At 47.8% G+C, this 22,826-nt stretch overlaps 1 protein-coding gene across 1 annotated transcript; it reads right to left on the bottom strand.

Moving 5' to 3' along the window:
• Positions 1–17,609: 17,609 nt before the first annotated feature.
• LOC138580645 (P2Y purinoceptor 1-like) lies at positions 17,610–20,510 on the bottom strand. The gene has a single exon (XM_069651345.1). The coding sequence runs from the start codon at positions 20,057–20,059 to the stop codon at positions 18,989–18,991; it is 1,071 nt and encodes a 356-aa protein (XP_069507446.1). The 5' UTR covers positions 20,060–20,510; the 3' UTR covers positions 17,610–18,988.
• Between the last annotated feature and the right edge of the window lie 2,316 nt (positions 20,511–22,826).

Below are 22,826 nucleotides of genomic sequence, written 5' to 3'. Positions count from 1 at the left end.
CATGTGTTAAAATTGCAGCAAAAAATGCCGTTTACACAACAAATCGCAGCAAAAAGGCAGTGGTTTTGCCGCCGCAATCAATGTAAAGGATGCAGGGGACACCTCTGCAATCCCCAGACCCATTATACCATTTAAAGGGAGCGGGGGACACCCCCGCAACCCCCGCCCCCCTTAAATGGTATAATGGGTACACCTTTACCGGGTCAAACCACAGCATTTTTGCTGCAAATTTTTGTAAAGGCGATATTTTTGCTGCAATTTTATTACTGCATACCCCTGCTGCTCCTTGATCTGTCCGCGGCCTTTGATTTGGTTTACCATGCTAGCCTATGCCACCCCCTTTACACAGCTGCCAACTTTTTTGCCAAATGCCACTGCCTGGATCTCATCCTTTCTCAAGGAAAGAACAATAAATGTTTTCTCGGACCAAGCCTGCGGGAGGCCCAAACTAATCAAATGTGGAGTTCCACAAGGATCTTGTATTTCGCCCACTCTCTCCAACCTGTTCATAAGGTCGCTATTTCGTTTTCTGGACTCCCTAGGCATTGCATATACTAATTATGCTGATGATACAGTTCCTCATACCCCTTACGGGAGATTATGAGGCTGACAAGGAATCCTTTGATACTATCTACACCACGATCCAAACCTGGATGGCTGAGAATTGGTTGTACTTAAACGGTGAAAAAACTAAACTTCTACTCATCGGCTCACCGGAAACACGCAAGAGACTGGATGCAAAATACAACTCCTTCATCGACAATACCCCTATCGCTGTATCACAGGTAGTAGGCACTCTTGGAGTTTACCTAGACTCTAACCTCACAATGGTTAGGCAGGTTAACGCCATTTCATCTACACCATCTATCACTCGAAATTAATCACTGCAGCCAGACCATTTCTGACGCAACAAAACTGCCTCACCATCTCCAGAGCAATAATTGGGTCCCGACTTGACTATTGCAACGCACTTCTGCTAGGTACTTCTGCCAAAAACATTATGAAACTTCAGACGGTACAAAACAATGCCCTCAGAGCAGTCACTGGCATTTCAAGAAGGGACCACATCTCAGCCACTAAGAAATCTGTTCATTGGCTCCCCATTAAGGAGAGTATAATTTTCAAGACTCTCGCACTAACCCATAAATGTCTTCACAATTCAGCACCCCGCTACCTCTCTCAGAGATTCACCTTACCGCACACCGACAGACCCGCAAGAACAGCCTACACTAACTGTGTAGCCATCCCTAAAAGTGTGAGGGCAAGAGCAGGGGGATCGAGTTTTCCAGTCATCTCGGCCACCAACTGGAACTCGCTACCCTCCCCGCGACCCCACTGAGAGGCATTGAGTCACACACAGCATTCAGGAAAGCAATTAAAACACTGTTGTTTGTGTAGAATCAGGTGGTAATTACCCACTTATCTTGCATGTATCATATATGTATTACTGTATTCTTTAAGGCACATGTTCCCTGTAACCTATGCAATGCCTACTGTTCACGCAACTAATACATCTTCTTGAAATAGTGCCTCAATGTCTCCGGGCTGTAGGCGCTTTACAAATGCAAAAATAAAAATAATTAAATGCGTGTCCTCCATGAGAGGAAGGCATGGCACACCGACTATTCCTTCATGGCCTGCAACCAGCAATGAGTCTTCATTAAACCAGAAATTCACACCCTTAAGCTATTTGCATCTGCCCCATAGCTGTCAATTACCGGTCACAATCAGCGTGCCTCTTCTTCCAGCATGTTATGTTATGTTATTTGGCATTTATATAGCGCTCTATATATCACTGGTATGACCTCAAAGTGCTGGTAGGTTGAACGCCCTTGGGAACCGCAGTTCAGGTCAGTAGAGAGCGATGGTGTCATAGGGTGCGTGGGTGCACCAGTTATGTGGGCAGGTGATGTAATTGGTAGCTGCATCCTGGCGTTAGGTGTGGTGTTGAAGATATTAGTTGTATGTGTTTTCAGTCTGGTGGGTGGATATCCAGTCTGGGTTTGGCTGCGTTAGGCCTGAAGGACGCTTATATGAGCAGCTAGGCCGGAATGTCATGGTATAGCTGTGTTTTATTAGGGTGATAAGGTGTTCATTGGATTGTGTTCGTATGTGAACAGCTAAGCCAAATTTTATCAGAGGTATAGCTGTGTTCTAGTTGTGTGATGGTGTATAGTAGAGAGTAGGTGTAGTGATGTGATATGATGTGATGGTTCCTCTTTGAAGAACCCGAGACCAGGCATGTGAACGGGATGGCAGGGAACACATCGGCACATGGACACACAGTGACAGTGGTTTGGTTTCATGGTGACAGAAGGGGCCATATGGATATATAGCAACAGCATAGGGGGCAAGAAAACAGAGTACAGAGTGACACATGGGCATGGGGGGGCACACATGATGACGAGAGGGTTGGGTAATACATTGGATACATAGCAACATCACGGGACCAGGATGGCAGGGAGCACAGCGACACCCGGACACACATGGGCAGGTTTTACAGCGATAGGCTAGGACATAGGGATATACAACAACGGCATGGAGGAACAAGAAGCAGGCTACACAGGGACACGTGTATGGGTTCTAGAGGGTAGGGTAATTCCATCCATCCAATCACTGAATCCATTAATTTCTTCCATTTATTCATCCATTCCTTCCATTAACCATCCATTACATTAAAGCATCAATCCATTTCTTCTATTTTTTCATATATTCATTCCACGTATCCATTCTGTCAATGCATCCATCCGTTTCTTCCACTTCTTCATCCATTCATTCCATCCAACCGATGCCTTCCATCACTTCCATCAATTCCATTACTTTCAGTCTATTCATTCCATCCATCTATTCCATCAATTCCGTCCATTCCATCCATTCCATCCGTCCATGCATCATTTCCATATATATACATTCCATTCATTCCGCGTGCATCATGCCATCCATTCCATCCATTCATTCCACATGCGTCCATCCATTCCATCCATTCCTTCCATACATTACATCCACTCCTTCCAATCCATCCCCTCCATCCATTCCATCTCATCCGTTGCATCCATTTCCTTCATTCTATTCATTGCATCCATTCTATCTAGTTCATTCATTGTATTCAGTTCATCCATTCTGTCAATTTCATCCATTCCTTCAGTTTCACCCATTCCATCCATTCTACCCATTCTATCCCTCCATTCCATTCATCCATACATTCCATCCATACATTCCATCCATCTCATATGGAATGCCTACCTAGAGGATGGTGGCAGGCAGCAGCCTTGATGCACAAATCTGAACTCACGCCATAATGTCTTGCAATTGTGCTGGCAATAGTGCTCAAGTTAGCGATCACAGCGTTCGCAACCTCGTCGCCAGCGTGATTACCATTCAGAAGGTAGCTGTAATAACTTGGAAGCTGATTGAACACCCGAGCCAGCAGGTAAGTTATTAAGTAGATTTATTGTAGTTCAATGCCAGGAACAAAACATTGGCATGTCCTTCCAAGTCAGCATAACTCCAACTGCCAAGCTTAGAACCCACACACACCAACACTCCACTCACACTGACATCACTACATTCCATTTAGCAGTGATGTCATCCACTCAGCTAGTAAGCACATTACAACACTTCTCCCTCCTTTACTTTGTTGGAAACAGATAATGATCACACCTAAACCATCACCAGACAAAAACCCCTGCATATACGTGTGGCCAGCACGTAATGCTCCAACTAGTTACACCACTGGCGACAAGAAACTGCCCCCAGAGAACTCCAAAACCCTGACACACCAAGGAACAGGAAAGTGCTCCACCAAAGGAGTAAGAACCCAATAAAACCTACATGGCACCCCCAAGATACTAACACTGTGCCAACACGTTGGGCAACTTGACACGTAAGTGTCTACCAAACCCTTATACCAAGTCCTACGCCCAACTCTACACCACTTCCACTCCTCCCTTTATAACAAACAGAGAGGAACCCAACGCATTCTACAAAGGGCTCACTCCTTCCAAAAACAGAACTGGACAACCTTCGAGAAACAAAATAAAAACTACGCACCTCCACCTGTTCCAAGCTGCCCCTTAGAACCTAGGTCCTGCCACGACCCAGCGTCCCCAATAGATAACTACCTAACACTCCTCAACCCTCAGTGCACAAACATCCTCCCGTCCTAGTCTGCCCCCTAGGACACCAGGGCTGCCACCCCCGGGCACACTCCACACAGCTCAACAGAGCAACAACAAGCACAACAACGGAACAGTTCACTACAGCACCCCTAAGGATACCACAAAACCACAAAACCCTTAACCTTAGAGAACCAACCCGCAAGAAAGCGGCACACAGCCAGGACCAACCACCTGGACTAGACACGCACCAACCACACACACTAACCGCCCTGGACCCCAGGTCCAGCCTACTGCCAGCCGCAGCACACCTACTACACACCTTGGACCCCAGGTCCAGCCTACTGCCACCCGCATCACACCTACCACATACCATGGACCCCAGGTCCAGCCTCCTGCGAACGTAAAACGCAGCACACTTCACTTAATGGACCCCTGGTCCGGCCAAACTGCACCAACGCAGCACACTCGCCACTCACCACTCACCATGGACCTGGACCCCGGGTCCAGCCTACTGCCAGCCGCAGCACACCTACTACACACCTTGGACCCCAGGTCCAGCCTACTGCCACCCGCAGCACACCTACCACATACCATGGACCCCAGGTCCAGCCTCCTGCGAACGCAAAACGCAGCGCACTTCACTTAATGGACCCCTGGTCCGGCCAAACTGCACCAACGCAGCACACTCGCCACTCATCATGGACCCCAGGTCCAGCCTCACCTGCTGCACCCCAGCAGAACACCTCAATAACCAACCACTCCTACACAACGCAACGTTCACCTCACGCACCAATGCAAACCCCAAAACCGGATGGTTGGCATACACGCAAAACATTGCACACATTTTAAATACAAAATGATGTGTAAAAATGCATTATATCACGTAATTATTGGTAAAGGATAACTGTAGGCGCATATAAATACACACAGCACAGGATAAACAATGCTGTTCACAAAGCAATTCAACCCGCAAGTGCCCCCACCCACGAGTCCGTACCTCCAATAATGGAAATACAACCTGCAAGAAAACATTTTAAGTAATGAACAGTTCCATCTGCAAAGAATCATTGAATGAGAGAAAACAATATGCAATGTAATATAAAATAATGCAGGAACACACTCAACAACTTCTCATTAGCACACAAGATTGCAATTTCTCAATACAACACAAAGCAATCACCCATACACAACTCTCAGCGCGCGCACTATTCACTCATACGGGCCCATGCACACGCACACACTACACAACCGGTAATATTAAAATCTCACTAGTGAAACAGGTTCCCCAAACACAGGAACACCCTCTGCATCAAAACAAACCGCTGTGACAAAAGATCTAACACCTCCAAAACCCACACAGCACGACTCAGGTCGCAGGCTGCAGGCGAATCATGTCTCGCGCCCAACCTGATAAAACAGCAGTGTAAACAGTTCACGTCACTGCGTCTTCCCAAAACGAGTTCACCACTCCACATGAAGTCCCTTTGGGTGTCCACTAACACCCTTTCCATCAGGACATCCAAATCCACATCGTTGCCATGCTCCAATTTCCTTCCGGCAACATGTGAAAGTAAGGAACAGTAGTCTAGAGCTCCGTATGAGCAACGCAAACGAAGCACTTCCTTGCGTTCCAGCCCAGCACACTGGAACGCACGCCCCGACCAGGCCGACGTCACTCCTGAACGCCGGTTGGCCCTCCAGTGAGTGACCCAACCGCGTTCCAGCTCCTGGTGCTGGGACGCATGCCCAGAGAAAGGCAACGTCACCATTAGGCTTGAGCTGCAGCTGCGGCAACATCTCCGCAGCTCAACGATAGCCGCGGTTTCCATGGAGTCCGCAACGCCGGGGCACCGCCTCCCCGTCACGCTCCTCCTTGAAACACAGAGCGGACCACCATGCTCACCCGGGCAAACGCTCGATTGATGTTCAGCGGTTAAGTGCATGTCGGCACTCGGTACCGCTCTCCTTCAGCACCTCACCAATGCAGACCTCTGCCTGAGAGTCAAGTGGCGACGACCACCTCCTAGTGCGCCGCTCCTCAGCAGAGCCGACAAAGATGCCGCGGTCAGCGTACAGGCACACCGCGTTCTCACTGCTGCACAATGACTTGTGCACCGGGAGCCTCCGGATTACACCGCACACCGACACGTGTGCCGTACAGTTTCCATACACCTGCTGGGGATCTGCCAGCACAAACTCCACCCGGCCAGCTTGATACAGATGGCAGAAGCTTCCCAGGTACCGCACACCGAACTGTGTGCCGATAAATTACCGTTCCCAGAACCACCCGGTAACTGGGACAGTCGGCCCACACTGGAACAGCTGCTGCTGTTAACTCTGCACACCGGACTGTGTGCCCACTAGGTCCTCAATTCAGCACCGCCCGGCCTGCTGAGGAAGGAATAAGCCTAGTCCAACAACTGTGGGCCCCTACTTGCTGACTTCCTCAAGGACATGTATTATATGGAGGGCAATGTTTCCTGGATCTGGTCTGCCCCCTCCACGACAGGAATCCCATCCTCGTCGCCAGTGTAATAACTTGGAAGCTGATTGAACACCCGAGCCAGCAGGTAAGTTATTAAGTAGATTTATTGTAGTTCAATGCCAGGAACAAAACATTGGCATGTCCTTCCAAGTCAGCATAACTCCAACTGCCAAGCTTAGAACCCACACACACCAACACTCCACTCACACTGACATCACTACATTCCATTTAGCAGTGATGTCATCCACTCAGCTAGTAAGCACATTACAACAGTAGCCATGGAGCACGGTAGGACCGAGTACGCGAGTCGGAAGATCACAAGCCTCCTAATACCCACTTAGCACATGGCCTTTGTAGTTTGTTTGTGGCCAGGATCAGCGCATGCATTGATCCTTGTTGAATGACAAGGAGCCACCTAGTGGTGAAGTGATAAACAGCATCTCAGAAGGGTGTGCACAGTGTGCATCAGAGCTGCATTGGGGCCAAAACAGTGGAGACATGTGTCAGTGAGACAGCCGATAAAAAAGAGCGATATATACAAATACTGCTCTCATGTAAAACGTAATGGCCCCATCGCTAAAACAGGTAGCCACTTTGACTCCCACTTTTTCTCTATCTTGATCTAGTACCATGCTGCCAATCTCTACAGCTATATCAGTTCACCCACAGAACATGCTTCCTGTCTAGGTCAACTGCCTCCGCCTCTGTGTCCCTCGTTTTCTTTTTCCAATTTTGCTGACAAGCGGCTGGAAACAGCGGCCTTTTGGGCCTTACGAAACATCTGAATAAAAGAACATATAAGTAGAACTCCTGCTCTTCTGGGCCTGAGACGGCACTCGATCAAATGATATCATGTGGAGCAGCCTCTGCCACAAAGGCAAAGTCCTCTTGCTGTGTGACCATATGTACCATTAACATGGTTATTAATAACATCTGCGGTTACAACGCTTAGAAGCGGGAGGAATCCAGCATGAAGCACTTCATCAGAATGCACATTATTATATAATTAAAGCAAAGCGCCTGCTCACCATATTCGTGATCCAGGCTTCTTATTTGCACCTCTCTGTGACACAGTACAAGGCGAGTGTCTGCCAAGGGGCGGACACCTTAACCACTGCGAATGGCTGAGCACAACTCAAAACTGCAAAAGGGAGGGAGGAATCTTGCTGATACCTTTCTGGTCGCTACCCTACTAAACAGCACAACCCTGCGCAAATGACTAGCAACCCCGGCGGGTGCATCACCCAATCAGGTTGCTCCAAACACGGGATGGATCTACCGATGCAAGCGCAGGTTCCGAGCATCCTGAATGGTCGCCACACCCCGAACTGCTGTGTTCTCACCTCCCCTGCCTCTTGCATCCTAATCCAGTCCCTACAACGATTTTGCTCCTCCAGCAGCAGTCCCCCTTCCCGAAAATCTCCTTACCTTCCTCTTCAGGGCTCCTTTGGCTGGGTCACGCGGCTTCCTGGTGAAACCATGGAAATGGAAGTGAGACTCTGTGCAGAGGTCCGCCTTCCATTTCCAGGGAAACCTTGCCTGACTGACACCGGCCGCTGCTGCGAACGAAGAAGCGCGGGCAGGTTTTTAAATTGTTTTCATTGCTATTAGCACATTGAGGGTTTGCCTTGGGGTGCTAATAGCAATAATCCTGCATTCTGTGGGCTACACAAGCCGAGTAACGGCACTGGGACTTGGCGTTACAGCCCTCGCTTCGTCAGGCCTGTGACTTGGGCCCTGGGTTGTTACCGGCCGGTGTAGCATGCAGAGCGCAGGATTATTGCTATATTAAAATCATTTCACACAAAGAACAAAATGTGGAATTCTGTGACCAGTGCCCCTGTATACATGCTGTTGAAGATATCCTTAGCCCAGATAGTTATTAACATGTGTATATTATAAACAATTGGAATCAGAATAACTGTCAATACCACACAGAGCCAACCCTTTTATTGTGTATGAAAATTATATCTGTCATCGATCATAAAATGAAATAATGTAGAATTAAATCTTTGGTTATTTTTAGAAACTGCATGGCATTTTATTTAGCCTTCGGGTGATTTCTGGGTACCACACTGATTAATGTACCAGGAATGCAGAAACACTTGTTGTTGGATTGTGAATTTATTTGATTTAATTTGCCAAGCATGATCACTTTGAAAGATAAGGTTTTTCAGCTATTATCCGTTTCGTGTTTTTCAGGACCCACTATTCCCTCTTATGACCTAAATGCCATTTTAGGTTTGGCTCATAGGTGGTGCTTAGCACCACCTATAAGCCAAAACGATTGCATTGGTGTGCAGCTAAGAGGGAGGTGGGATATGAGGAGGGGCACACAGCCTGTTGGTGTTGTTTGGCTATTTACACATCCATTAACCACCAGCTAATGCCTATGGCCATTCCTAACCACTTCCTGCCTCTCCCGGACTGAAATACAACCTCTTCTCATCCCTTTTAGCTAACTTTATTAAGCAACAGCCTCTGCCTGTGTGTTGTACGTGACTGCCAGTGTTATTTCAAAGCAGTCTTCAAGTTAACGTCTTAATGTGTACTTTAAATGCACTACTGTTGTCATGAAAATATCTTAACAAAGTGTGCCTTCAGCCACTTGATTTATAAGCAGTAGACCTGTTGTTGCACCGGGGCCCCATTAAAACCAAGCATTGGCTAAACCAGCAGTTGTGCCTTGTGTATAGGTATTCAATAGGCGTTTTCCAGGCATTGCTATTATATGCCAGATACTGCACCATTTGCAGCTGCGAGGATTGATGTCCAGTTAGTTCCATTATTGCAATGTCTGGCCAATGCCTGTCAATGTCTTACAAGTACCAAAATTGTTAGCATTGCCAATGCTTGTTTAAATTATTATGTCCTCTGCACATTTTACTGGCAGTGCTGCTTTCTCTCTGGAATAAAAGCCTCACTAATTACGTGGGTAGCTATGACTACAGCTAGAAACTGTAGAAGAGGTGGTGGAGACCCACCCAGAGGTCACCAAGTCCTTTCCTCAAGGGCTCCAGGGACACCAGATGTTCAGGACCTCCCTCCACTGTCAATGTAACTACGTCTCATTTAGTGTCACTGTATACAAGTGTATGTTTTGTGAAGATTCTAAACACACGCGGAGGATGTGACCTACAGACTTCTGCTCGGTCTGTGAGACACACAAGTCATTTGGCAGAGTGCTAGTCCTAAAAATAAAGTGTGAGGACTCTGGGGCGCATTGGGAGGTGTCACGGGACATACAAGTGAAATATGCAAATTTCATTCAGGCTTGTCTTTCAGGACTGAAAGACAGCAAACATGACAAAAACGCATTTACCAGAAGAACAGGTGTTCATATTACCTTGCTGATGAAGTATACAATATCCGCACAAGCATAAAATGTACGCACATTTTAAATATGAGAACATGTAACAAACATGTACTGTATAGTAAAATGTCAATAGAGCGTAAGACTATGGTTCGATTCCCGGCTGCAGCCTGTAATTATTTCTTTCTTTCTTAAACACACAGGAGGGGACAGCGTGGGTCCCGCGATTTGAACAGGGACGTCATTTCACCAAAATGCCTGGGGTAGCGGAAGTGACATCACAATGCCACACCCCCAAGAGTGACATCACAGGAAGTGGTCATGTGAGCCCGCCCCGTGTGACATCACATGAAGTGATGTCATTTGGCCACACCCCCACGTGACATCACAGGAAGTGGCATCATAAAGCATTATCCCTCAGTACAGTAAGAAAAATATGGTTACGACATCACTGTATTGTGACATTTCATACAAGAATCGATCTGTTGCTACTGTAGGTATGGAGGTCATATGTCCAAACACCCCTGTGACATGCCTAGTGTTGAAATCCCATGTCTAACTTAGCATCACTTTTGCCAGGATATGTTAACATACAGCCTACACTTTCAAATGAGAGTGACATTTTTGGAAAAATAGATTACACAGCAGCAATAGATGCTTTTGTGGCAGCAACATCAAGCTTGAGCATATGTTTTTACCATAAACCTCATCACTCACTAATGTGCAATTTGCTGAGCGCACGATTGCGGCCAAGGACCACACACCTGTAATCACAGTTTTCACAGCTCTTGAAATCTTGCACAACCTCAGGGACCCACTCTTTAAGCAAACAAATACAGCACTCACCTCTAAGTGGAACAACAACCGTCACAATAGTGATATGTTGCAGTGGCCGAGGGCCACTTCAGTCCAATCTTACAACACAGTGGCATTTTTGTCCTTCAGACACAGCAGAGAGAGCGAGCAATGAGATGCCTCGAAGAAGCCTTCCCAGTGGAGCATAAACTTTAGCAGGAGGAGGCTTCAGGTGCGGGACCACCAGCCCACCTCCAAACACATGCTCTCAGTCACCGCAAACTCAACCCCCTTCTTAGCCAGGAGCTCAGCTGCCCTTTCCTATTTAGCAGTAAACAGACCTCCAGCTGCCACCTCCTCGAAGTACATGAGGGCACATCACAAATCCCAACTCCGTTTTCATCTCAAGCCTCTGCCACCTGCCGCAAGCAGCACTGATGCAGGTTGGCCATTATTATCACACTATAGGATCAGAGTAGGGGAGCATCATGTCGAGGTACTTAACATGGGGCCTTGTTTTTCCCCAGACCCTTGCCTCTGTGTTCGTACACACACACAGACCCACCCATTCAGAAGCGCACAAACACAATCCGATGGACATAAAATTCACACACGTACTGTGTCACATGTGCAGACACAAGTCTTAAGTCTGACGCATGTAGCCTGGAGGAGGTGTGTGGGTGATATCAACTCGCTCACAGCCAAGGCCAGGATGGTGATGACCAGAGGCAGTTTCTGCCTGCAGCATTAATTGACCACATCCCAGCAAGTTGTACCGGTCCAAACATGGTCTCACTGGCAGAGAGCTGTAGTTAGGCCAGCTCTTGGGTGACAGCCGGCCAAACATGTGCTCACTCCCGAGAACCATGTGTAGCCTGCAGGCCACAAGGACGCTGCCCACCAGCACAACAACCACGAGCCACCAGGGGACACCACCGCTCCCATATCGGGCAACTACGTTCCTGGCACTCAGCTTCAGCTGCAGAGATAGCTCAGTGGGTTAATGGACCAATTACCTGGGTCTGGGTTCAAGCTGCAGGTCGTGTAGCCAATAAGATAGCTCACTGGGCAATGCGTCTGCTGCAGAGATTTGGGCATAAAGCCACAGGTTTCAGTTGCAACAGGGCAAACTGAGCTTTTCATCTGTGCAGGTGGATAAAAGGAGTGCCACTGATGTGATATAGCGACACCCGTCATTTACAGCCCAGGGGAATGGCAAGCATGCAGGAAATGGGCTAGATAAATCTATCGCCATTTTTGAACAGAAGCCAGGGCGTGCGTTCAAGGCATAGATGGGAAGCAAGGGGAATATGCATGCACACATCCGAGACAAGACTCAGGGCAGAAGGGACCGTGCACACAGGAGACATGAAGGCACGGAAAGCACCCACACACATCAGAAGCAATGTACAATGGCTGCTACATACAGGCAAGAGACATGGCGAAACCAAACCCACAGAAGAAAGAACGACAAAAACACAGGACAGCAGAGAGTGCTCGGACTTCAATCTAGTAGCGACATGCAGCACTATCAGGGCAGCAGTAAAATATTGCACATTTCAAAGCGGAGACGTCAACCCGAAATCAGGGGCTTATGAATTTCAACAACCCTATGGAACTAACTCTTTAGAATAATAATGAAGAAAGGCGGTGTCTGTCCTGCCAGTATTCAAACCAGACTGAAGAATACAGACCTCTCTGCAGCAGGCACTTTAACCCACTGAGCTATCTGGCCGAGAGAGCTGCCTGTTTGCTGCTGCAGATCAATACCCAATGGTCGTCATTGGGAGCTTAGCTTGTAGTTTCAGCTACGAGAGCAGTTGGGATACTAATGGGAAGTGAACTGTGCATAAAAAGTGTTTGGACAAACAGCCTAATCAAATCAATCGCCTGGCGTTCTGCAAGCTGCACGCTGTGAACACAGAGAATATGCGTCTATCCAATGGAGAAGAAAGCAACAAGAAGTACCTTTGGAATATCTAGCACACACGTGCAGCGCATTCTACACCATGCACAATGGTATTCATTTGGCCGATGACGAGTTACCTCATATCACTATTGTGACGGTTGTTGTGGCTCTTAGGAACAAGGTCACATAAGGTCATCCATTTCAATCATTTAACTGTCCACAATTCACGAAAGGTAAACCCTCTGATGCAGAATGTCAAATTGCCCACATTGGAGAGCATGCGTCGTGATGGGCAAGTGTGCACAGAGGCTAGAGGCAATTCAGCTTGTATTGGCAGTCTAGCCCAGTCTCTTGAACATTTTCTCACCCCTCGCTCAGTGCTTTTGGAAATAACAAAAATAGAATTCATGCTTGTAGAAATAGAAGCTAGCCTAAAGTGCAATTTCAACATATTTACAAAGCTAATTTGTTGGGCTCACAGGGTTCAACCCGTATAACATGCACGGAAAGTTGGAAACATTAAGTAGTAAAGCTTCTTACCTGCCTAGACCTGCATCTTGTGACTGAAAGTGGAAATGAAGGAGACGGTACACTTTTTTTCTCCTTCACTTTACTCAGGTTCAGCCAATGATTAGGAACTTAGCAAGGCCCGGGTAGGCTATGCATTATTACTGACACTCAGACGGTCGCAGGAGCCAGAGGAGAGCAATTTAGTTAAAAAAAAGTACGAGCAAACAGCTCAGCTCACACATCCGGGCCAGCCACAGGCGGGCAGCCCCACCCCCACCATTTGTTTTCGTTCTACTTTGACACTCTGTGAGAGAGTGCGTGAGGCCAGGACTGCATCCTGGCTGGCGGCGCCGCGTCGCCGGCAGATCATGGGTCTGTGCAAGCGAATGGAATGGGCCCAATTCACAGAACATTTGCCAATGGTGTTTTGCCATTTGAAAATGCTTCTGTGAATTAGGCCCTGTGTCTGCCACTCTGCTACTCTGCGCCACGGCTTTGCTTATCATGCAGCATTCATCAAAGGAAAACTTTCTTTGATGAATGCTGCATGCAAAAACCGGCCCCAGGGGTGGCTCATAAAACTGGCCCATTCAGAATCCAAGGTCAATTTTGTTCGGCCACGGTAGGGCCAATCCAACCCTGGAGGAGGGCTCATTAGCTCCAGAAAGTTAATTTATAAATAATGGTGGTTGAGGCTGGCCTGGCTGGGCGCTAACTATCTCTTGATTTCACACGTGTGTGGGGTCAGGGAGGGACTCTGCAATATTGTAGCAGTCTGGGCCTGGGCAAACCCTGCCTCCAGTCCCAGGCTCGTCGCTAACTGCAACAGAAGCCAGCCCTATGCCACCCTTGCGCTCGCATTGCAAAGTCATCTTGCAAAGTAGCTCCCCTGCAACCCACCATTCCAACAAGGTAACGGTTGTTCAGCTGAGTCTGACACTCGACCGGGCCGGAGAGAGAGACACATAATGCATCTTCTCTCCAGCCCAGCCCCAGATGGGGCTCAGCCCTGAATGAATTCTCCTGATGGGGGCTTGGGGCCGGGCCCCAGAGTCCCCATGTACTCAGCACCCCTGAGTGACAGCCCCCAAAATCAGAAAGGTGCGAGGCTGGTGTCGTTGTGAGTTCTGCCTGGATGGCCACGGCTCTGCAGGCCGCAGGCAGGTGCACTGACCCATGAGCAGCACGCCACACGACAAGGAGACGAGGACCCACCCAGCAGAGCACACTACCCACTCCCGCGCTGTTCTGCTCTCACTCCTACCTTCTTTCAGAGCTAGAGGGATGAAAACCAGCAGTGATGCACACGAGTCACACGTGCTGTTGCTGTGCGCAAGGCGAGGTGAGGCAAAGTGGAGGAACCCACACGCGGCACCGTGCTTGCTGTGGTGGCCACGCCCCCTCAGAGGTCGCAAGACATTAGCAGAGGTCGCCAGCCAATCGGCACAGGTCGCTCTTGCGACCTCTGGCGACCCCCAAATGACGTCCCTGGATTTGAACCCTAATTATGCGTGTCATGGATGTATATCTATGAACCCATCAGGGGACACATCTGAAGAAGTCAAAAGGCAGGCATAGGGTGAGGCCTTTCTTGTCATTACAACCAAATCAAAAGTCTTGTACCTGACCCCATTTTCAGTCGACTACAATGGGTGTTGCTACCACCAGAGCCGGTCCGTGGCATGTGCAGTGTGTGCAGTGGCAGAGGGCCCCGCTCTCAGGGGGGGACCACACATGTACCAGTGCCTGCCGTGACTATAGCAGGTCACATTATTTTAAAGAGTGGCTGTGCTGCTTCCTTGGACGATTTGTCCTTTTTCCGAGCATGGCCAACCCCCAAGGCAATGTGATGCTCTTAAGACAAATACCCCCTCCCAGCGGCCCATCGGATGCTGCAGGCCCCATAATTACTGCTAATCACTTTCTTTGCTCTAGCCTAGCATTTAAAGCAGCAGCGATTTACACATCATGGCTCATTTAAGAGACCATTGTTTTGGGCAAGGTATTTCCGTCTTAAGAAGTGCTAAGGGTCATTTTTATTCTAAAAGCACACATAAAGCACCAGTTACATGCCTAAATGCACACCCTCCTCCAGGCCACTTAAAATATATCTCACAGAGCAGTTTTAAACATACATTATTTTCAGATGTTCAAATTTAACACACCAAAAATTGTTTTTTTTTGGTAGTATGTGATATTTTCTGAAACACAAACAGGTAACTAACATTTTCTCACAATAGTCTAAGTCCTGAAAGTACATTTTAAAAACTCAAAGGCCATGCTGTGCTTTCTGCTGAATTGCATTCTGGTATTTGCAGTCTTCCATTCAAGGAGAGGAGACTAATGCCACAATTGAAAATGTTCTGCCTAACATGTTTCTATAAGGATGTGTACATTTGTGTGAATATCTTGCTATGGTTTGTATACTTTTTAAGTCATATTTATAAAAACAGATCACTATTCAAAGCCAAATATGGCGGTACGGGTAAACGATGAGCAGGAAAGTCATTTATATATGCCCAGAGGTTGCAATCCTGGAAATGTTATTTTCCCCCATTCTGACTATGTGTTTTTTTAGGGCATAATTAGAGGATGCATGTAGATGGCCACACTTTTTTCCAGAGGGTGGCTGCTACCCCCGCTTGGATATGTTTGAGTCCTGCAATCTTGCTCAAGTGTTCCGCTACAAGGATTTCACCCAGCTTGTCCTAGTACAGACCCTTACCCACAAGACCACATAAAAGTGTCATCAAAAAACATGTCTCTAACTGGGATTTTGTTTTCCTGGGAACATTTCACTACAGATTGTTCGGATTAAAAGGTGGTCCCCTTTTACACTTTGCCAGAGTAGTTATTTGAAATTGTCGTCTCTCAGGTCATTTTTTGGTGTTGATTAATTTAATGTTTTTTAAATTTAAATACCAATGCTCTTTTGTCTGGTCCACATTCTTCTAAGGGGAAAGGACATTTGAATCAAACTTGTGTATTTAATTTTAAAATATGCACACTTACTGTGCGTATATTCATATGTGCCAGCTTTTGATGTTTGCTATGGGGCCAGACGTTCCCACACCTAGTGATGCGAGGCAGCCGTATCCCTCCCATAGTGGAAACACCACATTTTACAGCACGTTTTGCAGCAGCAATGAGAAAAAAGGCATATGATTAACAGAAGCTATAAACATAACATCTCAGCAACAGTCACCTAACCTGCTCAGTTGCCCTTGCAACAGTCTGTTATAGGAGTCCATGTTTTCCCTTTCAATTCCTGCACCCCGCCAAACAGTTGTGGACTGGTCACCCCCTTCAATGAATGCTCAGGGGGTACATTGATGAGGCTCCCTTCTCATTGTGTCTGGTACTGGAAAATAAAGCCTCACTCCTGATATTGCCACATAGGTAAATGTTAACATGGGAAAAATCATATACCGGACATCACAATGGGGGTCATTCCAAGGTGGGCAGTAAGGGATACCGGGCACCGGTAAGGAAACCAGTGCCGGTGATCCCTTACCGCCCTACTACAAGGTCACTTAGCGGGTCCCACCAGGAACAGCTAGTCTGACCAGCCGTTCTGGACGGGACCCGTTAAGGGACCAGGGCGCTAATAATGGGCTTGAAAGTCGCGAGCCTGTTATTAGCGCCCTCCCCGTTCCCATTGGGAATGGGGAACGTCTGTTCATTGGGGACTTACCGGTCCCTCCAGGGTCAGAGTGGACCGGTAAGTTCCCATTGAACGACGCCGGAGGTGGTACTGGTATGGGAGGCAGCCGTGGAGCTAATTGCTCCATGGCTACCACCATACTCGGAATGAGGGCCATTGTATTTGTCTCCTGCCTTACTAATGGAAAAGTGTTTTTAATGTACCTGCTCATGATATTTTGCATATTAAAGCCACACGGTCCCATTCATGGAATTTGTTGCACGGTTCAAAGTGACTTTGCACTGCTAAAAAGTGACTTTGCATTGCAGACACAAACCCCGATTCATGGAACTGTGCAAAGTGTATTTTTGCAGAGCAAAGTCAGTGCAGTCAGCAAAAAGTCATGTTTACAATACAAAATGACTTGGCACTGCAAAAGTACACTTTGCACAGTTCCATGAATCAGGGTTTGTGTCGGCAGTGCAAAGTCACTTTTCAGCAGTGAAAATAATTCCATGAATCGGGCCCTTGTTCTGTGAAATAACTTTCTATAATATCATGGGTCGCTATTTATGCAAATAAGGGGGCCCGCACATCTTATGCCGCCCCGCAAACCCTAGGGCTGGCCTTGGCTGCCACTGTAGTTACTAATATGGGGATTGAAATGAAGCATTGGCCCTCACTATAACTCTGGCGGTAGCCGTGCCCTTATTAAAGGCACGGCTGCCGCCGGAGTTGTTTTTTTTCCGGCACCCGCGAATGGGCAGTAACCGGGTCATGCTGAGTTTGGAAGACCCGGTAATTGCCCATTCGGGGGTGCCGTTATGACGGCCTCCCGATCCCCATTCTGCATCATAGGGCAGAATGGGGGTCGGGAGCATGGTTGCACCGGCACCGTTTATAACGGTGCCGGTGCAATCATGAGTTCTGCTCGCGGGTGCCGGTATGCCTGCCTGGTCGTCCGGCACCAGCAAGCAGAACTCGTAGTGTGGTGGAGAGATAACAACAGTACCGGTAGCACTACCAGCGCCGTTGTTGCCTTTCCGCCACACTCATAATGAGGCCCATTGTCTGCTGTATTGTGCTAAATGGGATGTGTGTCAACCTGCCTCACTACAACGTGCTTTCTCATACTCCATTGCTCACGCCACTCCATTCAGATTTCCTTAAACCCCACGCTTACACACACGTACGTTTTTTTAAGCGACAAACGTGCGCACGCAGAGGCCTGCCCGGTCTCATGCGACACCAGGTTTCGTTCCCTCATGATGTGCGAGCGTGCGTCTGTCATGCCTCCGCCTTTCCTGAGCAGGGTGTGGCGCAGCTTCCAGAAGCAACGTCACCAGGTGAATAATGCCCGCGCTTCCGGGGACGCTTGAGAGTGGACAGCCTCCAGCATCCCTTATATCACCTGTGGGGCTGTGATATGATCGCGATATATGCGAATCGAAAGCAGATGTGAAGACAGTTAGAAGGACCTGTTTCCTTCTTACAGCACACTTGCCTTTCACTCGGGGCCTTTACAAAACGATAGGTTCGCTCGTAAAGGAAACTGATCATGTAATATGTGTGGTGTACTCACTGATACCTAGCAAGTCCCGATGGTCGTTAGGCCGTATTTACAGGGAGAGGATAGCAAAAACCCACGGTTCCATTTGACCTCACTTTCATGGCCGTTAATCATGCCATGACAAAAAGTAAGATAATGGGAGCATACCGTTTCCAAAAATACACAGGGATACAAATGCAGTTACACAATTGAGTCATCGGTAGGTGGAGGCTTTTATGTTTATCTGACAAGGGAACTTTCTCCACCATTGTATTTGATTCAAGAAACAACAAAAAGAAAAGCATTACTTGAAAAGAAAGATGGTTTCATTTTAAATATTACTTATTGCAATTTTGTCTTTGGAAGAAATGTGTATTTTACCCTCATGGACACTTTGGCACTTTTCTTATTTCAGGGTCAACAAACAGATAACCATGTATAAAATCACTTCCAATGCAAAGTGTCAGCAGGGGTAGAATATTAACATCCGTTTGACATATATACGTGCATATATACACATATCGTACACTGTGATACACATTGTCGACTGTGTATTGCATTACATTAAATTGGTAAATAGTATATACACTCAAGTAAAACAATCTCAATGGATTTTCTTTTGTGTACCAAAATACCTGAATATTTAGTCCGCTACTTTGTCAAGTTTTAGAGAAACCCTGAATCGCCGTACTGTTCTTCGCAGGCGATAATATTCAGTTTCTTTCTGTCAGAAAGCCTTTGCATTCGCCCTGCTTTGATGTCGGAGAACGACTCCCAGGCCCTTCTGCTGAGAGTTCTGAACATCATCACAAAGTTCTCGTTGGTCACCAGGTAGACCAAGGGGTTTATGGCACTGTTCATGCAGGCCAAGCCCCGGGTCAACTGGTAGGACAGGTAGATGTTCCTCAGAGTCTGGGTACAAGTTCCTCGAAGTTGCCAACCTCTGGCCAACAAGTTAAGGTTCCGAAACAAATGGTAAGGAAAGAAACAGACTGAAAACAAGACCATCACTATGACAACCAGTTTGATGCTTCTTCTCTTCAGAATTGGATCCACATTTTGGTTCCTTGCCAACACAACCAGAATATGCGAGTAACATCCAATAATGATCACAAAAGGGATTACGAACCCTGTTACCATTATGGTCATGCTGTATGGCAAGTATTTGCCTAAGCTCTCATTGGACGTGGAATCGTAGCAGTGGGTGGCGTTCTCGTTGGTCTTTGTGAACAGCAAATCCGGCACGATCTGAACGAGCACCCATACCCACACAGCGGCACTGACAAGGAGCGAGCATCGCTTGGTACTGAATCGACCAATCATTTTCATGGGATGGACGATCCCCAGGTAGCGCTGGATGCTGATGCAGGTCAGGAACCCAATGCTGGCATAGAGGTTGGCATTAAAAAGGCAGCGTGTAACCCTGCAGAAGCCCAGACCAAAGGTCCACTTGCCGCCGTTGATGTAGTAGGAGGCCAGGAAGGGCAGGGTGATCACGTAGAGCAGATCGGCCACCCCAAGGTTGCACACCAAGATGTTCAGGTTATTCCACTTCTTCCAGTTCACACACAGATTCCACAAGCCCAGGCCATTGCCCAGGATCCCGGCCAGGCATACAGTCATGTACACAGCCGGGAGGTACCGGTAAGTGAAGTCTCTGTTGACCTGGCAATTCGCTAGGCTATAATTGGAATCCGGTGGAATCGAAGAGAGGTCTGTAGGCTCTTTGGCATCCATATTTGCCTTAAAATCAGATGATTACCGTCGAGAGTATCCAATCTCCAGCGAAACATCGGCGACACGATTGTATTCACCCCCACACCTCTCCAGAGCACGATTGGTCCATCCATGAAACCTTATTTTGTTCGCATCCGGGCCTGAATAGGACTGCAGCTTGGACTTTGCAGAGTCGGCGAGCGTTCCATATAGCCTTTTTTGTCCATCTCTGCCGTGAAAATGTAAGGCTCACATTTCTGTGCTCACTTGCTGCAAGAGCAGCGACTCATAAATCCTGTCTTGAGCCGCCCCATTCTACACTTTTCCCCGCTCAGTTTGGAGACTTCGCTGCTCGATTGCCAGTAGTGTATTTATCCCTTGCGCTGCCCCGTGTTTATTTTCCAGCCACGGAGTTTAACGTTGTTTACGCCTGAAGCAGAGGTCCCGTGTGCGCGCTGCACGCCCACGAGGCGCTTCCTGTCTTATCGCTTGGACGGCACAGAACAGGTGCGAGAATGTCTGGCACTGTTCCGTTTTTTCGACGGGTTCAAAGTTCACTTTCCGGTCCACGCCCTCTCCAGTCAAATCATAATTAATAACCGCACAGGAGGGGAGCGCATGAACCCCCTTCTCTTGTGATTCAGAACCACATGATATTTCGTGCACAAAAGTGAAAAACGCTTTGCATGCAAGGGCTCCACGGACCTTCTTGTTCACATTCCAGCATTTGCGGATTATTTTAATGCTATGAAAAATGACATCTGAATCAGGAAATGCCTTTGTTTGCTGTGCTTTCCAAGTGTACCTACCAACTCTAGAGCCACGAGGGCATATTTGAACATCAGGTAATTATGATATTAGTAGATTGTCCAACAATTCCACTGAGGGAATTGTTGCAACTTTTGTCTGAACATGTGGTGTGTAGCTAGTGCATACAGCCCGGGAGGGGCTGGGGGTGATGGCGCATGCAATTGATTCTTCGGTGCACTCTTGGCACTCACACACATCTCTATACCCAACAGTCACACCAGAGTAGTACCAAACTGCCTTCATGCCCGCTCATTCCCTGAGTTGCCATGCCACCTACAGCCAGGCCATGCACACAGTGGCACACAAGTAGCGGCCACGCTCCAACCCATGAGCTATGCCCCACTAGCACCACCACTCTGTTAGAAGACACTCAGTGACTCTGTGATAAGTGGCTCATCGCAGGACCCCTTACTAAAATGCATGCTACATGAATGAACAATACAGGGTCCAACACATGGTCTACAACTGCTGCCTGCCATAGTGTGGAGCCCGTGACTAATTTCCCCAGTGCACATCTAACCACTAAACAACCAACAGCACACCACTTTACTAAAGGGAGTGACCCATTGTGTAATGGTTTACAGTGTGGCCTGTCACTAATTGACACACAATACCGCTCATCTTTCACTGGCCAACCACGTGGCCCTCAATAGAGCCCACTTAACAGCAACCCACTGGCTGGCCTTCTTCAAGTGGCACTCTTTGAACCATATTTCTAATTGCTGTTTGCAATTGGATCGCCCGTAGTCACTTCTCTATCGGCAATAGGCAATCACTGGCCACCTTGCACCATACATTCCCAATGTGCACCTTGTGTAAATCGGCTATCAGCCTTTTAGCCTAATCATACTTGGTAAATGTCATGACATAATTCTGCACAGACCCACTACATGCCCATTGTCTTCCTGTAGTTTACTGAAGTCTCTCTTGCTCCCTGCCCTGCTAAATGACTACCCTTGTATCATCCTCCAATGCCCCAGATGCCATCTTCACAATAATCTGGTCTGCCTACAACTGTCTATGGTATGCCTTAAGTGACTTTAGTCAAAACATAATGAATGGAAGGCTTGGACTTAACAGCCATCAACTGTGCTTGTGGCACCCTTCCATACCATAATTGTGTAGCTCATCTATGCTACCATCAATATGCAAATCAGTCTTGATCTAGCCACCAATTAAAGCAGTGTAGCCTGAAATGCTATGCCACGTCACATCTGTGATAGAATATAGCATTAATGCCCACTCCGGTGGGCACGAGTTAAAGGCCAGAGTGAAGCAAGGGCTTTTGACAAAGGTCCCTAGGCTGATAAGACCCGATCCGACCTACCGCAGAGGGTCCTGAGGTTTTAGCACCCTGCATTTTCAATCCAGAAACTCGGGGTGTTAAAAAAAAATATTTTCATTCATTGAATGGGACGCAGGCGGCGTCTAGTTCAGTGAATGAAAATACTGTGGAAAGGTGGCTGCCATGGATCTGGAAGACGGGGCTCCTTATGGAGCCCCTCTTCTATTTCCATGGTGACCACAGAGCGGCAGCAGAAGCGCGGCAGAAGTGGCAGAGGGGCTGCCACCGCCAATGAAAAGAGGTAAGTGGGGAGGGGGTGGGGGAAGGGAAACTTTAAAAAAAAGATAAGGGCTGGTGGTGGGAAGATGGTGCTGTGGGCGGGAGAAGCAGCCTTGAGGTTCCATGGAACAGAGGCTGAGATTGGCAGTTTCAGCCCGCGATCTGCGGAACCTAATTGGCGGCTCCCCCACCCCAAGTGGTAATACAAGAAACAAAGGACATGTTTGGGGCCTTGTTAGGCTTCATCAGTGGGTTGCAGCTTGATTCTTTTGGTGGAGTAAGCAAGAACACATGAGTGTGCTCACACATGCTATACCTCACGGGAGTTCATGGAGAGAGAGCCCTCCCATTGAGGGCCCATAGGTGAGTTTATTGGAAGTGAATGCAAGGGTACAAAGCAGGCTGTAAAGATTG

Source organism: Ambystoma mexicanum, chromosome 3p, assembly GCF_040938575.1.
Source record: "Ambystoma mexicanum isolate Mex_15411 chromosome 3p, UKY_AmexF1_1, whole genome shotgun sequence".
NCBI classification, from domain to species: domain Eukaryota; kingdom Metazoa; phylum Chordata; class Amphibia; order Caudata; family Ambystomatidae; genus Ambystoma; species Ambystoma mexicanum.
Note: the sequence above shows the minus strand (reverse complement) of the source record. Positions and strands in the feature narration are given on the sequence as shown.